The sequence below is a fragment of the Ursus americanus genome, chromosome 9, assembly GCF_024610735.1.
Source record: "Ursus americanus isolate L20-20 chromosome 9, mUrsAme1.1.p, whole genome shotgun sequence".
Lineage (NCBI taxonomy): Eukaryota > Metazoa > Chordata > Mammalia > Carnivora > Ursidae > Ursus > Ursus americanus.
In genome coordinates this window covers 51,365,606-51,382,381 of record NC_142135.1, presented here as the reverse complement: position 1 = coordinate 51,382,381, position 16,776 = coordinate 51,365,606, and the positions used below count along the sequence as shown (strand labels likewise).

At 37.8% G+C, this 16,776-nt stretch overlaps 1 protein-coding gene across 1 annotated transcript in view; it reads right to left on the bottom strand.

Moving 5' to 3' along the window:
* ZNF704 (zinc finger protein 704) overlaps positions 1-16,776 on the bottom strand; it is a 238,755-nt gene that overhangs the window by 186,006 nt on the left and 35,973 nt on the right. Inside the window, exon 2 of the mRNA XM_045806067.2 lies at positions 4,612-4,853. Within this exon, the coding sequence (XP_045662023.1) occupies positions 4,612-4,853 (242 nt within the window). The remainder of the gene's footprint in view (positions 1-4,611; positions 4,854-16,776) is intronic.

Below are 16,776 nucleotides of genomic sequence, written 5' to 3'. Positions count from 1 at the left end.
TTAATATATGCCAGAAAGTACTACACACAATCTTTAAAATATACAGGAATGTAAGAGCAGACTTCATGAACCGTATAAGGGAGTTAGCCCAGTGGTAACCCCAGCAACTCTCCACAACAGGCAGAACTAATGTTGGTGGAAGTTTCTCCTCCAATATGGGCTCTCCTGAGTCCTTCATGTTCTCTTTTCTGAGACTCCCAGATTTTACTACCATGCCTAGTTACCCTCTGGGTCAGTTCAAACACTCACATAAACTCTTTTTGGACTGTGAAAGAATTTGGTGTTAGCAACTACATTCAAGCAAGCCGATTCACCAGAAGTCTCATGTTAGTCCAACAGTTTGGCAAACATTCCAAGAACAGAAAAATTCCTTTCAACTTCATTTATGCCTCACATCCCTGGCTAATTTGTAAATTCCCTATTCTGGATTTCAACTCTTTCTTTCTTTCTCCCCAGATTTCCACCACTAATCTGGGCATGATTCATTTATTATCTGGGGCCTAGGTTCATCATATTTTTCAAATCAGGCTAAAATCACTGTCTTGGCTAATGAGTCACTGAGCTCTGCCCACAAAAAAACCTTTGACTGGCATTTGTCTTACTTACTGACCTTTGGCCTCTTACTCATTTCTTGAGCCAAACTACAGCGTTGGAATTTCTTTCTGGATGGACTCTTCAAGAGCTCACACTCCTGTCTCTTTATACTCTTAAAGTTCATTTTTCTCAACTCTCCATAAAGATCAAGGCTGCTAGTATTTTTCCCTAGAGATTAAAAAATACTTAAGATGACATATCTACAATTAGTAACTCCTCATTCTCCATTCACAATCTCTTTTGGAGGGGGTGTTGTCTTTTATAACCAGGCATTACTAAGTGAATAAGTGATGAAAACTTCAGAGAGAGAGGCATCGTCTAGAGAGTGTTGCCCCCACCGTTCGCACTGACACTCCTGGTAACCCCCAACCCCAAACTATTGCTCCCCAATAATCCTTCAGGTTGCAAAGAAGTTTTTTTTCTGTTAATGAGAGATCTTTAGTTCCAAAGAAACACTGCTCATTCATGTGCTCTCTCACACACTCTTGCTCTTTCTGCTTAGTTTTCTCTACTGAAGAACTTGGAACACTCTTAGTACCCCAACTCTATAATGCACTCACCTCCATCCCTAGGACTCCCCCAAAAGAAAAGACTGTTCCTTCCTAAAATTGGTCAAGCAATATCCCACAGGTAAGTGGACTCCATTGCATTTATATAATGCGGGACTGCTGATGGCCTTGCAAGTCAGTCTGGGACACTTCCACCCAACCTTCCCTGGCTCTCTCCCTCACTGGGCTCACACCTGCACCACAGGCTCCCTGGCATCTCCCTCCTTCCCTGCCCCTTGCCCCACCCCTTTTCTCCCACAGGTAACTGTTCCAATAAAACACGTGCATTTAATCCTGCCTTGGCATTTACCCAGACTAACACATCAGGATTAATAACTTATTTCAATTTATATTTCCCTGAAACTAGCAACTTTTAAATGGGTCCTCAGAAAATGGGTAAACAAAAGGGATTTTGTAAAGTAGACCTCAGATACAGAGTTCCTTTTTCTCCATTCATCCCCACCTTGAAAAAGAGACTAACAAAAAAATTAGGCTTTTGAATAGTTGTATCAAATTAACACCTTTCCTAATATTGAGAGATTCTTCTTTATGTACAAATTCATCCAGTTTTAATAAGAAGGGAGCAAGTTAGGAACTGTTACTTGAAATTAGCTACTTAGGTGTCTGTTTCTATGATTCAACTGTAAGCTCCTAGAGGGTTGGCATCCCATTTCATTCCTTTTTTTACTGAGTACTGGGTTCGTAGCAGGTACTCAATAAATAATCTACTGAATGGAAGCAGGAAATGCTCAATCACGGTGAAGAATGAAGATGGGGAGGGTAGTTCCTAGACCCTTTGAGAGATATGAAAAAACGTAAAGTATATCTATTATCTTCATTATATAAACCATAGAAAATAAATTTCAAGTTCCACTTTACAAAATATAGAAAGCAAACATCAACAAAAATATTAGCTATACTTGGAATAAGCAAAAGATAAAGTGAGAAAGATTATAAAGAATTTATTTTAAACTGTTGAGAAACTTTGTAACAATGATACTCTATTGGTCAAAAACAGTTATCCTGCCCTTCTAAGAACTGTCCAATACATAACATCTGGATTTAGGAGAATAAGTTGCAATAATCATGTGGTTAGAGCCATAGACTATATATATATATATACACATATGCATATGTTTACTATATATTATATAAGATCTAGATTTCCTCCTACCAATAAACTTCACCATACTGTAGATATACTCAAACTTCATTATTTATACACTGCCGCCAGACAGAATTCTATTTCTCCTTTATAAACAAAAAGAAAAGTCCTGTATCATCTTACCACTTCAGGTAAAGGAGTTTCTTTAAAATAAAATATTGATCCATCTAGATGATAGTGGAAAGTTAACATTTACAAAATAATTCCATGACAGTAAATGGAAATAGAACCAAAAGAATTCAGAGTTAGATAATTAGACCCCACAATTTTTGATTCTTTCATTGTCATTAAGAGGAAGAGCAATTTATTTCACCAACTGTTGGCATTTTTGTGATGATTAAATTCTTACTACAGCAATGAAAACAAGTGCATCAGTGGAAATCTCAAACAATGAAGCTTTAACTAGTATTTCCCATAACAGATGAATATGTCTAAATTATACCTTGTCACTGGGGAATTTTTGCTGTACATTAATGGATTTAAAATCTAATTAACTTCCCTATACTGTTTAAGAACACTACAATAATACTGGCTTGACTCATAACTGTTAAGTACACTTAGTGAACTGGAGAAAGTGGAAAAACATATTCCACATACCAGAGGCAGAAGAGGCAGAAAACATTTTTCTTCCTTTCCTTTTTATTATTTTCCCCAGAACCTTTTGCAAGTGGGATGAAATTAAAGAAGAAAGATATATCTAAAACAATCTATGGTAATTTAAAATGATTAATTCCAGGTCTTTTAACATATAAAACGCTCTAGTGGAAATTTTAGGTAGAGTAAATCCTGTCGCACTGCAAGTTGTCATGAAAGTATCTGACATCAGGAAGTCTAATTTTTGCACTACAAGCTTAGGAAGAAAATAAAACCATAGCTCTTCACATTTCAAATTAACATGTCACTTTTCCTATGAGTCAACCAAATAACAGATACGAATTGAAGTACCTACCAGTTTTAGGGCGTGATAAAACATTTCATGATGAGCCCCCAGTTAAAGGAACTAATCCTAAAGAATTTAACATGTGCTTTATAGGAAAAAATTAGAAAAGCAAATAATTCTAAGTAGTTAAACGGAAGTAATGAAAAATGAAAATTTTCAACTGAAGGTTAAGGAAAACAAAGAGACCTGTAATTTTAGAAAGTATGACAAATTTGGTAGCAGAATAGAAAAATATGTAATTTTCTAGAAGAGATATTTTTGATTTAATATAGAAAGCAATGAAATTCTGATTATAAAAAGTGAATAGGTAGAAAAGAAACATTTATCCCTTTTCCAAAGATACTATTTTCCTAGTTAAGCTGTCTGAAACCATTCAAACGAATAGAGGACACCTCAAAAAATTGCTCACGAAATTTCATTATAAATGGCTTTTGGTAACAAAATATGGCATACATATTAAAAATAAGCAAGCTTTCATGCTATGGCATTTTCTTTCTTTTCTTCATCCAACAAATATTTATGGAGCCCCTAGCACATAATTAAGCATTATTCTAGTGCTACAGATACAGCATGAACAAAATGGACTAAAATCCTAGCCAACATGGAATTTATTTTCTAAGTGAAATAAATGACAAGCAAGAAAATAAGTAAAAGATCTAGTATGTTCCATTCTACTACTATTCCGTTGTCATTCTGCCCTAATATTGTGCTTTGATTTAATGCTACTGGATGTAGTTTAAGTAAAATTATAATGTGATAAAAGCCTTTTGATATTTCCATAAACCCTCTTGGCCCAGTTCTAAGGTAGATCTGTCTTTAAAGGATTACCATGATATAAACCAGGGATCACCAAACTTTTTCTGTAATGAGTCACATATAAATATTTTAGGCTTTGCAGGCCACCTAGGATGTATGTCACGTGTTCTCCATTTTTTTTTAACCCTTTAAGAATGTAAAACCACTCTTATCTCACAGGCTATACAAAAACGTGCCAGGGGCTGAATCTGGCCTCCAACCTCTGCCCAAAATCTGAGTATCTGAGTATCCCCACTTTTAAGTGGCTAGCCTCAGTACTACATTTCCTGGTTTCTTTTACGTTTATTCTTCTGCTCTTTATTATTCATTTTCCAAAATTTAATAAAACATTCTTTTCTAGAGCTACAACACTTCCAACCAGAGCAGCCTCAAAGTCAGTTCCAAAGAGCCAGGCTACCTGCTCTATTTCACACAAGCAACAGAAAAATGTTCTTGGCAGAAAACCCTTCCTAAGTCTCTATGCTTTAGAGAGATATGGTGGTGGAGATTGTAGACGCTCTCCCATGACTTCCTACGGCAGTCACAGAGAAAGTCTAACGTCCCCTTACCTTGCTGGAGGAACATCGATACTGGAAGAAACAACTTTTCGTTTTTGCTCAAGGAGACAGATGGAGCGAGTGTTTTCTTTTTCATGGTCGAGGGCTCGGTTGGCTTTTTTGGTGTCTGCTGTTTTCACATCTTCTTCCATGGCCAAGGGAAACAAGTGTTGATGAGACATTTTTTTACTAGAGTCACGTTTTAAGTCCTCTGGTTGAAATGTGAAGGTCATTTCCCGCTTAACGCTCCCCACCTGTGAAACGAAACACAACAATTCTTACTTGCCAGAACCTCAGCTTTGCATGACTATATGCAGATGACCCTAGAAACGACCACAGATCGGAGACCTCCTTGTTCATGTTGAAGATTTTACAGCTTAAATGAGAAAAATATAACATAAAAATAAAATAGCTGACATTACGAAGTAACAGACATTTGATGCATCGCCTGTCGTCACGCAAACAAAGCAGCGTCACAAACATAAAAGGAAAGTTCCAGGCGTACGAACTGTGAAGACTGGACAGCATAATGCTCCTAAAACAAATCTGAATATGTAATGCATCGCTGGTTTCTCTTCCACAACTGAGATACTTAAGTAAATAAATTCTCAAATATTTCACACTAATTATGTTGAATAGAAGAGTGCTATAAACATAAAATGAGCCTTATCTTTGACTATGAATAATGATCTTAACCATACTCTCTCGTTCATGAAGAACTGTCTTTTATCTTTTATCTACAGCAGTTAAGATCTTAATGAAAACCCTTATTAGTAGGATGATAGAAAAGTCATTAATTTTTCTTACCATTTTTGACTAAATGCAACAATGCTTCAGTTTAAGACAAGTATAAAAGTAAGCCTCAGGACATGGACTCTGGTTATTTCAGAATTTGTGATGACTAAAAACAAAGACTGAAGTTAGAGATTTTTGTAAAGGTGGTTGGTATTGTGAGGTTTGGAGTGAACTTGTTAAAGTCATGAATGTACAAAGAAGAGCCAGAGGGGACGCCTGGGGGGCTCAGTCGGTTAAGCGTCTGCCTTCAGCTCAGGTCATGATCTCAGGGTCCTGGGACAGAGCCCAGGTTTGGGCTCCCTGCTTAGCAGGGATCTTGCTCCCCCCTCACCCTCTCCCTCTGCCCCTACCATGCTCGTGCTCTCTCCTATCTCACACTCTCCCTCTAAAATAAACAAACAAAATCTTTGAAAAAAGGAGAGTGAAAAAGAAAAGTGATCAGTACCCCACTGCTAAGTGGCCTGTGTTTCAAAATATGCACATCTGTAAGGCATGTCATAGGTCCATTCAACAGTTCATCCTTTTTGTGGACTTAGTCTGTAAAATCCATACATTCTCACTTACCCACTTAAATAGAGGATATGCTTGTTTCTTTCTTAATTTTAGGGAGGAGGAGAAGCTCAAAAAACCTGATCAAATAGATTTAGAATTATATACTGGGGCGCCTGGGTGGCACAGCGGTTAAGCGTCTGCCTCCGGCTCAGGGCGTGATCCCGGGGGATCGAGCCCCACGTCAGGCTCCTCCGCTATGAGCCTGCTTCTTCCTCTCCCACTCCCCCTGCTTGTGTTCCCTCTCTCGCTGGCTGTCTCTATCTCTGTCAAATAAATAAATAAAATCTTTAAAAAAAAATAGATTTAGAATTACAGACGCTAAAGCCACAAACATAAGGCATTTTCAGAATAAAATGAGAATATGTATGTTCAATAATGGCAGACTGAAAACGTATGATATTAAAGACCAGAAATTTTCAGACTAAAGGGAAACTCTGAGGTATGCATGTTAGAGTCACAAGACCCACACACATATGAGAATTTCCAGAACCCAGGGATGAACTTGTGCCTTGGAATCCAGTTGGCTGGCATGTATCTTTCATATGAACACTGAGCTCTCTTCTCTCCCTGGCCTATACTTGTCAGGGCAAAATGATCTTCTTCTCATGGGGTTCCTGTCAGACCTAGCCCCAGGAAAATGGTTAGCCACTTTCGGTCTTCCCGCAACTCATTAAAAAGTTACCATTATTTCTTAAAATGAGTGCTTTTTGACATCAGTACACAATAGAAAAATAATAAAAAATATTTCAAACTTCAAAAAATTCAATGAATGTTCAATAAAAATGTAGCTTAGAAAATCAACAAATGTAATTACTAATATTTCAAATATCCAGCACGAGTCACTTTCTTGTAACTTTTTCTGCCTGGAGGTAGGAGAGGGAGGTACTTTTTCACTTCATAGCACATCATTCCAAACCTATATTACAACAGGGATACACTAAACACCAGGCATAGAAGATGAAAACAAAACCCTGGTTTTGACGATTATAAATAGTTTCCCCCCAAGTGTCAAGTATTACATTAATTAAATATTTAAGTAGTCATTAGTATTAAGTTGTAGCAATAATTGACATCTATACCTCCCTTGGGGCTGACTGTACTGGGTAAATGAATTTAATCCAAAGACAGGGTTAGTGGAGAACGTTACAGGGAAGCTCAGCTTTTAGTTTCAAAATTTTAGGGAAAAAAATCCAGCATTCTAAAGCAAATTAATGCAAATAGAATAATTTCCTATAGAAATTATGTTATATGTCACGCTGTTAGCCAAGACTTCATAAAAATATAGTAATATTCAACAATGTAAGCTATGTCTTCCATAATACATCCTAAACAAAAAATTAATCTCTCAATAGTAATCAGGGAATTTTAGCAATGTAATGGATTTCAAAGACTATTTAGCCCAAACTCCTTATATTAAAAGTGGAACTAAGAGGAGTTAGAAATGGACCAAAGAGGACAAAAAAATATAGCGATGAGTAAGAGATTTTAGATACTTTGAGTCATGGATTCCACTGTTGTAAAACTGCTGGAAGGAGTGGGTGACAGGTGTAGATCTTCATTATATTACTAAGCTTTAAAGTTCACATATAAAGATTACATGTTCTTTCTAATACTCTTTTATCCGTATCAGATATTTACATTTAAAAGTTTTTTTTTAAAAGAAGAGTTCACAGGAAAGTAGAGAGTGGGGAGAGTGCATGAAGTCAAATCTTGAGAAGCTGGGCTCTGAAATGGCTCAGAGGGATAGGATGGTGGCTGGAGAGGATGCTGGACAAGGGAAAATGTTCTAAGATGAAAGGTAATAGAGCATGTTTGAATGCTGAGTCAGAATGGAAAGAAAGGGATGAATCCGGTTAGTAGTAGCAGAAGGGATAGGACCAGTGTCTAGTTGTCGCACCTCTAGCAGATTACCAGAAGCACACAACAAAAGGAACATATGAACACCGATTAAATTTGAACCCCTATTAGATTAGCAGAACAAAGCAGCTAAAGGAAGATATGGTTCCATTTATATGAGATTTCCAGAAAAGGCAAATCTATAAAGACAAAAAAACAGATCAATGATTGCCTGGGGCTGGGGTTGGGAGTAAGAAACTGACAGTAAACGCATACCAGAGAACTTTCCATGGTGGGGGAAATGTTCTAGAACTAGACTGTAATGATATTTGTATAATGCTATAATTTTATTAAAAACCCTTGAACTGTATTCTTAAAATGAGATGCATATTATGGTATGTAGATTATACCTCAACAGTACAGCTAATTAAAAAAAAAAAAAAAAAAGAAGAAGAAGAACTAAGCCGGGAGTAACTGGTGTGGAAAGAATAGTCACAAGAAACTTGAGACCAGAAATTGGGAAACTGTGCTTATAAAGAGGTTCCATAAAGTCTGAGTCTTTTCTTTTTTTTTTTGAAACACAAGTGACATGGCAAGCCAGGCCACTGCAAGCAATTGTATGGTTATATCCTGCATACTGGTAAGATGGGGCTCGATCCTGTTCCCACTCAAGCCACATCCTTTGGCTTCGTCACCCAATGAAAAGGGACACTTTTCTCATTCTTCCACCTGGAGAGGAATTTTTGTACATCTGTCCAAAGAGGGCACTCTTGTTTATTTTTTCCCCAATTTGCACAATGCCCTGGTGACAAAAGGAAAAGTCTTCTGATGATCTACATGGCCTGGGCCAAGTTAGCTTCCTTCCTGGAAGCGGATATCAATTAATTATGTGACTCCTATGAGCCAGATAGTTTTGACGATAGAAATGTTGAGGGTATCAGAAGAAGCACTCCATGCTACAGCTCATAAAGAGGCAAAGGTTTCAACACAGAAGACAGCCAGAAAAGAAACAAACAAACAAACAAACAAACACAATCTAGAAGGCCCAAGTGACGAATAATAAAGAAAAACAGCAAGACCACTGACTAGGAATTTCTAGGAGGACAAACAAGGCTAAGGTTTAGGAATAATCTTAGTCTAGATTAAGAAAAAATAAAGTGTCTCCTGCCCAGGAAAGGATTCATCTGACTACCCCACACTAAGACTGGACGTCAGAAGGTAGTAGTATTTGACTTTGGCTGTCACATTTCATGATGGACGCTGACAAATTGGAACAAACACAACAGAATGATCAGCATGGCAAAGCATCTTAGTAGGAGGAATTGGGAATATTTTGTCTAGAAAATAGAAAGGTTATGCCCCACACATCTGCTCTTAGATGAATGGAGAGCTCTCTTGAAGAAAAGGAATTTGAGTTCTTCTGTATTTCTCTAGAAACGGAGTCAATGGCATCCACTTCTGCTTCTAGCTAACTCCCTTCTGACCTTACAGTTTACTTGCTCTTCGTCTTTTCTTCTTTTTACTCTTGTGCCACATTGTAAATGAAATATTGTGTATCTATAAGAAATATTACTTTCTACTTAACTGTGTTTTCATGGAGTCATAAACTGTGAACTAGGTAGATTCTCAGAAGCTACCTCATCTCACTTAAACATTTTCTTTTTCACTGTTTCTGTAGAGTTTAAATGTACTTTTCACTTTTAAAAGTATTACAAAATATATGCTTGTTATTAAATTTTCAATAAAAATGTGTATAAAATAAAATGGGGAAAGCTTTCTATTCCTCCCCATCCCTTTCCCAGCCCTGCCCAGTCATGTCCAATCTTGAGAGAGAACAGCTTTTAACAATTTACTGCAACACTTCAAATTACTTGAAATGCATTAAATACCTATCAATGTATACATACTGTTTGGAGCATCTATACATGAATGTGATTATACTACATGTATTACTCTGCAACTTATTTTCTCATTTCACAATAAATCATGGGCAACATTTTCATGTTAGTAATAGATCTACTAATTTTTTAAAACACTGAAAACTGTAACCGTTCATGAGATTAGATTTCTTTTCCTGACTGACACTAGGTTCTTTTCAATTTTTCATTATTAAAAATAATTCTACAATGACCATCCTTGTGTATGTATGCATAGAGCTTTATGCATTTGTGCAAGCTTTTTTCTGCAGGAAAAATTCCTGGAGGTTGGAATTTTTGAATCAAACAACCAAAATGTTCTTCACTGGGGAACAAAGTCTGGAACACCCACACGATGGACATACCATTAAGTCACCAAAGGAAGGTCATGAGAATATATCCATGATTTATTAAGAGGAAAACATTTATCCATGATCTATTAAGAGAAACAGGCAAGTTGCAGACTAATACGTTAGGCATGATTGCACTGCATTTAAAAAACAGAGTAGTTTGTTAAAAAGCTATACACCTTAAGGAACAGAAGACTGAATGGGCCAAGAGGGCACTTTGACTTCTTTTCTTATATAATTAGAAATACCTATGGATGGGCACACACACACACACGCACGCACACAATTTTTAGGTGGTGAGATTATGGAAGACTTTTATGTATTTAAGGTTTTCAAATTTAAAAAAATTAACATAAAGACAATTTAAAAAAAAAGATTCACAAAAATTATGAGGAGTAATGCTCTGTGCTAAACGACATATAAGGAAACTGGGACTCTCAACTACTGTTAGAGGGAGCATACATGTTATAGGAGGCCCACCTGGTGATAGGTAGCAAATTTAAGTGAGCACCCCTTTGTTTTAGCAATTCTACATCTAAGGAAAGAAAAGAGAAAAGCACACAAAGATATTTATCTCAGAACTTTTTTTTTTTACAGAACTACTTATAACATTAAACAAATGCAAATTCCTTAAACACATCAATAAATTTGGGGTTAAGTATGCATAAACAAAAGGTATGGTTAAAAACTGAGACGTATCTCTATATTTATTAAAATGGAAAGACATTTAATGTATTAACTGAAAACAAAAGAAATCCAAATAAGTATATGTAATATGATCTCAGGGAAAAGGGATGTGTGCATATAAAGAGGAAGAAAATTCTAAAACGACATTCCAAAATGTTAGGAATGGTTTTCCTTGGGAGCAGATTTATATGCCAATTTTGCTTTCTGTTTTGTTTGCATATAATTTGGTATTTTAAAACCTATGAAGTTATTCCATGATGAAAAAATACACACCATTTTTATATAATTGTTTCTCAAGAATCTGGCACTTATGTAGGTAATACTCTTTCTTCCACTAGCTTTCAATTATTAGTATATATGCATATATTAAAAGAGAAAATGAATTACTTAAAATAATATTCACTTGCACTATTATTTTCACTGATTATCAGCACCTCTCAATCATATTGTATTACAATAACTACCATTGAATTCCTTCTTTCTACCCAACACAGAAGCCCTTCATGCAGCACATCACAGATACATGCATTATCCAGTGTAATTTTTTGCATAGGAACAAAGCTTCAGTGTTCAATTATATGAGAATACTACCAATTACTGAGTTAATGAACAAATAAAACTCGAATTTTTTATTCCAATGAACAGCTTTTGTTTTCCTAAAAGAAGATAAACAGCATAACTATAAATATGATATACTAGGGAAAATTGCAATATTTTAAACAAGACGTTAACAGTATCTATTTAAATCTTGAATTTCTCTAAATGGTGTCCTTTGTAAATTGGATGCCACTTTCTAAGACAGGGACTGAAGCTCATCAGCTTTTCTCAATACAAAAACATCTGGTTTTCACAGCTCATCAGAAAAGAGGATGGCTTCTAACATCAGCCCACTTACTTGATCAATCCCTTCTTCTGTCTACACTCAAGTGCATTCCAGGCCACCTTAATCCTAACACCCTCCCTATGGATTTGCAGAAGTAAGATGCCAAAAAGCATGTGTCAACACTCAGCTTGCTTACTCATCTCAACCCAATAAAATTTGAGGAGTTGGCTCTGGAGATTAACTGGATTTCCAGGAATAATCTGCAGAAAGCCAACCCTTTTGCCTTTTGGGGCTTTCTGCATTTAAGAAAGTAAAATTGAAATTCTGGAAAAGAGAATGAAATTCATGCCACAGCAAAACCACGCTTGGAGAGCAAGCCTTAGGAAGCAAGTGAATAGTCTACTTGGCCAAGCAACTCTTTAAGACTTTTTCATTCACCAGGAAACCAGATAGTCATACTTGAAAAACTTTGTAAGAGAATTTTTCCTATTTCAGATTGTGTTTCCCCACATTAGGATTTATTTTTTAAACTTGCTTTCAAAACACATAAATATACACTACATATTTAGCGACTGATGACCACGGCTATATCAACCACAGTGTGAAATATGTAGTCAGACCCAAAGATTTTCGAACATGTCACACAGAAAGCAAGGGTTACATTAATAATAGGAACAACTGATTGTAAATTAATTTAAAATATTACCACTCAGGGTCATGCTCAAAGAAAGATGGGACTCTTGAGTCAATTGTCAAAAAGTATGTCCAGAAATAGTCAACAGAACTCTACTCATCACTTTAGATTAAATTCTTCAAATTTCATGCTAGGTACACAGAAAAATAAGTTGCATGGCAAATCTATCCAGTCCTAATGAATAGGTGTAATAGAAACACTTTAAAAACAATTGCTTCCAATTGCTAGGCCCTTGATTATACTATTCCCTTAGCCCTCTGAAACCAATGAAGTGTTTGACTGCTTTATCCTCAAGTATATTATTTCTCTGTACCAAGACAGTAAATGGCAGATGAAAGTCAGACTGGTTTTGTGGTGGGAAGATGGGGCAAGAAGTAAAACTCATCACAACAGAGTTGAAATGCTGTGTTAGGTTCTGGCATCATGCATTCTAACCATACAAGTACACCACCTCAGCAATCAGAGCTGTTAATGCTGGGTTTACTACAGCAAGTTTTAACTTTAATATCCTCACAACTTAATAGTCAACAAAGCATGACTTGGCTTGCCTAATGGCAGATTAGTCAGCTGCACATTTAGCAAAGTTATTGCAAAAATCTTTGGTGGAAGACTTCTTGGCTGAAGTTTCAAACCTTCTATTAAAATTATGCAAGTGAGAACACAAAACTTAAGGTTTTTTTTTTTTAAATCCTTTATGAAAAGCCCTGAATGGAAACCCCTACTTCTGTAAAGTACAGTATAGACCTCAGTCTCAGTTAAAGTCACCTGCATATCTTTTCCAACCAAATGTAAGGAGAGAGGGGAAATCAATATCAATGTGGCTCAACCTTATTGGATTTAACTTCAGTATATAGAATTTTTAATTTATCACATCAATTAGGTATTCCATTTGTTTTATATAAATCAATGTTTAACTCAACCAATCATATCCAATCCATGGGAAAATGCTGTGGCCTTTACCTTCCAAATATATCCAAAATCCAGTCACTTCCCACCACCTTCCACAGCCAAACCACCATCACCTCTTGCCAGGATTTGTACGATCGTTTCCTCCCTGTATCCCTGTTTGCATTCTTTCCCCGCCTCCTACATGCCCCAGTTCCTTCTCAGTAGCAGTAGCCAGTCTTATCTCTCAAAAACAAGAGTCAGATCATGCCCTTCCTTATTGCAGAACCCTCCAATGGCTCCCCGTTTTGCACAGAATAAAAGCCAAAGTCCTTGCAGTGGCCTCCAGGGCCTCATCTGAGCTGGCTTCTTTCTGTTCTTCCTTCTCCCTCTCCTGCTTCTTCCCCAACCTGTGCTGGCCTTGAACGTGCCAGACACACCCCTGCCTTCGGGCCTTTCCACTGGCCACCCGATCTTCCGGAATGTTCTTCCTTCATATACCAACACTGCTTGCTTCCTCACCCTTTCATTCTTTGTGCAAATGTCTCCACCCTCTCTAAAGCTGCTGCACTTTTCTCCCACTCCACATCTGCCATATTCTATTTTATATTGTTCTTTAGCGCTTACCATTTCACAACGAACCGTATAATTTACTGTTTATTATGTTTATAGTCCGGGCTGCTCCACCAGCCCAGGATGCTCTATAAGGATAGACATTTTTTGTTTTATGTACTGATGCTGCCCAGCACCTAAAAGAGTGTCTGAAACACAGTGGACCCTCACTAAGTATTTGGGGAATAAATAAATGAATGAATTTTCAGATGATTTTATGTGCTATATGGTAGCGCCTACCAATAGAATCTAAGGAGGATGGATGCCAAGTTCCTGAGGCTGCAAAGCATGGGGTTCCTCGGTCTAAAAGAAATCTCCTAAGCTACCAGAAATAGTGAATTGTGCTATATTTAGGGAAGAAATAAGTGAAGCACAGAGTGGTCACATCTTAATCCCTTCCTTATCAAAATATTCAACTTTATTTCATGAAGGACTTTATCTCTAGGAATGTAATCTTTATTTTATAATAAGATCTATAGAGAAAATAGGATTTATTTTACTTTTTAAATTTAGGGACTCTGGACCTTCCTTCTACAAATATCACCAGGTTAATCCAGGACAAACCTACAGAGAGAAAATAAGGCATAATTTCAGAAGCAAGGCACGGTTAAAGTTGTATGATTTTCAAAACTCCTGGGGAGTGAAGATTCCTGGACAGTAAAGTGTTAGGAGCAGGTCATCAAGCAGCCTGGTCCCCAGGGATGCCAAGGGACACTTCCCCACACCTGCCTGTGGCTCCCAGCAGAGCCAGCCACTTGCTCTCCAGGGAATCCTAACATTAGCAGTCAAGAATAACAATGATAATCCATGCCGTCTTCAGTTTCTTCCACATTGGGTTTACAGTGACTGAGCCCCACCTGACGTTTTTTTCTTAGAAGCTTTTTTCTGAAGGCATAGAGGCAGCTGTTTTACTGAGAGACAGTTGACCTATAGAAGACTGTCCATACCAATTGCTGTGACTGCCACACAGAGCCTCAGTGATTGCCACTGCCACTGCCAGTGGCCCTTGGGCACAGAACAGACCTCCGTTGTCTCTAACCTTTCCTCCTTGGAGGCTCTTCCCCAGGGACCCCTCTCATCACCCTACCCCCGACCCATCACACTGAATAGAAGGGCTACTCCAGAGGCGGCAAACTTCACAGGGCCTTTCCCACACCCCTATGGAAGCCCATCCCCTGTCTCCCTGAGGGCCCCTCTGCCCTTCTTCTCAGCATCTCTGAGTTCCCTTGACCCACCTGGCCTGAATCCTAGGCACAAACACACAGCAAGAAAAAGGAGATTCATGGGAACTCAAGCAGTATGTTAAAGCTCATTTTAAACATGGGTTAAATAGTTATTTGCCTCTGACCTGGGAACCAAATCAGGCTTTAAAACATGGTTTCTCTGACCAAACCGCACATTTCCCAAAGTGGTTGGAATAGAACTTTATGGACAGTTGTCGAATGTATTTCTGATACGTATCAATAAAAAGGCAAATCAGTTCTTGAAGAGAATATTGCACAATTTGTCTGGGCACAAACAGGGCCAAGAGAGTCTTTTCTTTCAGGAATCTGATAGGAGAGAGCTAGAAACTGGTGTCGATTAGTGGTGGTGGCTGGAAACGACAGTGCAGGTGACGTGGCCAGGCCGTGTGCACATGAGAAACTAGAGGAAACCAGGGAAGAGTGAAGAGGAGGGATGAGCAGACTCTGGAGAGAAACAGGAGCAGAGGGCAGAAGGATCCTCAGACAGACGGGGTCTGGAGGCTGCCTCATGTCCCCACACTCCAGTCCTATGCCTGTCCACACTGAGCGCTGGCTGCAGGCTGTCTCCTGCTACAGGCCTCGATCTTCCCTCATAAACATAATCGCCACCCACCCACCTCATCCCACTTTTCTTTTCTCTCAAACCAGCGCTGATTTCCACTTCTTGCAACAAAAAGCAAAAGTGTGAGACTATCTAACCCAATACCTTGACTTCCTTTGGCCATAGGGCTGTAAAGATAGCTCTCAAACTCAACAGTGGTTGCCACAGTCTGATAAAGCTTGTTTAACTTTCAGAGAGATTAAGAGGCACATTTTCAGAAGAAAAAAGAATAATGGTTGCTCAAGTTTCTTCCTTCAATATACATTTCCCTTAAAATACAATTTATTATTCCTTGGATCGGTAACCAGCAGGTGAAATTAAAAACTAAAGTTGAAAACGAATGAATTCACACTTTAGCTTGGGTTGTGCTCTTAATTCACAGACAGCTGATCACTTTAGCTAGCTGCACAGATGACTAAATAAAATCTGTTAATAAATGCAGCTAGAGTGTGTTCAAAAAATTAAGCAGCACATATTAGAATACATTTGTATATCTGCTGATCATAAATTTAATTCTTTAAAATAAAGGTCCAACTGGTATATAAGGGAGTAGATAGTAATAAGAGGGAGAAATCTCTCCCACTTCAGCACAGGCTATCATAAGAAGGCAGATGGGTCAACAGAAGAACTGGGCTAACCCACGATAGATGATTGCAGGCAAAGCTTAAGAGAAAAAGGCGTGCTTACGGCATTTCAGCCTGTTCATGATCCTTTCTTCCTGCCTGGATGTTTGTGGACCTCATGTTTGCTTGGCCAGCTATAATAAATGTGCAAATGTGTGTGTGTGTGTGTGTGTGTGTGTGTGTGAGAGAGAGAGAGAGAGAGAGAGAGAGAGAGAGAGTGCATGTATGTATAAATGAATAAATAAATATAACACACATATACATATGTCTTAGCAATTCTGTTCCTGCTAGAACCAGACTGATACAATATAAAATGTGGCATGAAGTATTTATGTTTTACCCATCTCTCTCCTCCCGTGGTCCAGAAGCTACTTGGAGGAGGAGAAAAGTTTTGCTTAGCTTTGTATCTGATATATACATCAGATTTATTTGATACTGTTATAAGCATTCTTGGCACACACTGGGCGCTTGATAAATGTTTGCTCAGTTAATGTAAGTAAGTAATGATAATATGGCAGTGGGGCCAGTCTGCAAGAGCTGAAAGGAAGATCTGTAAAGT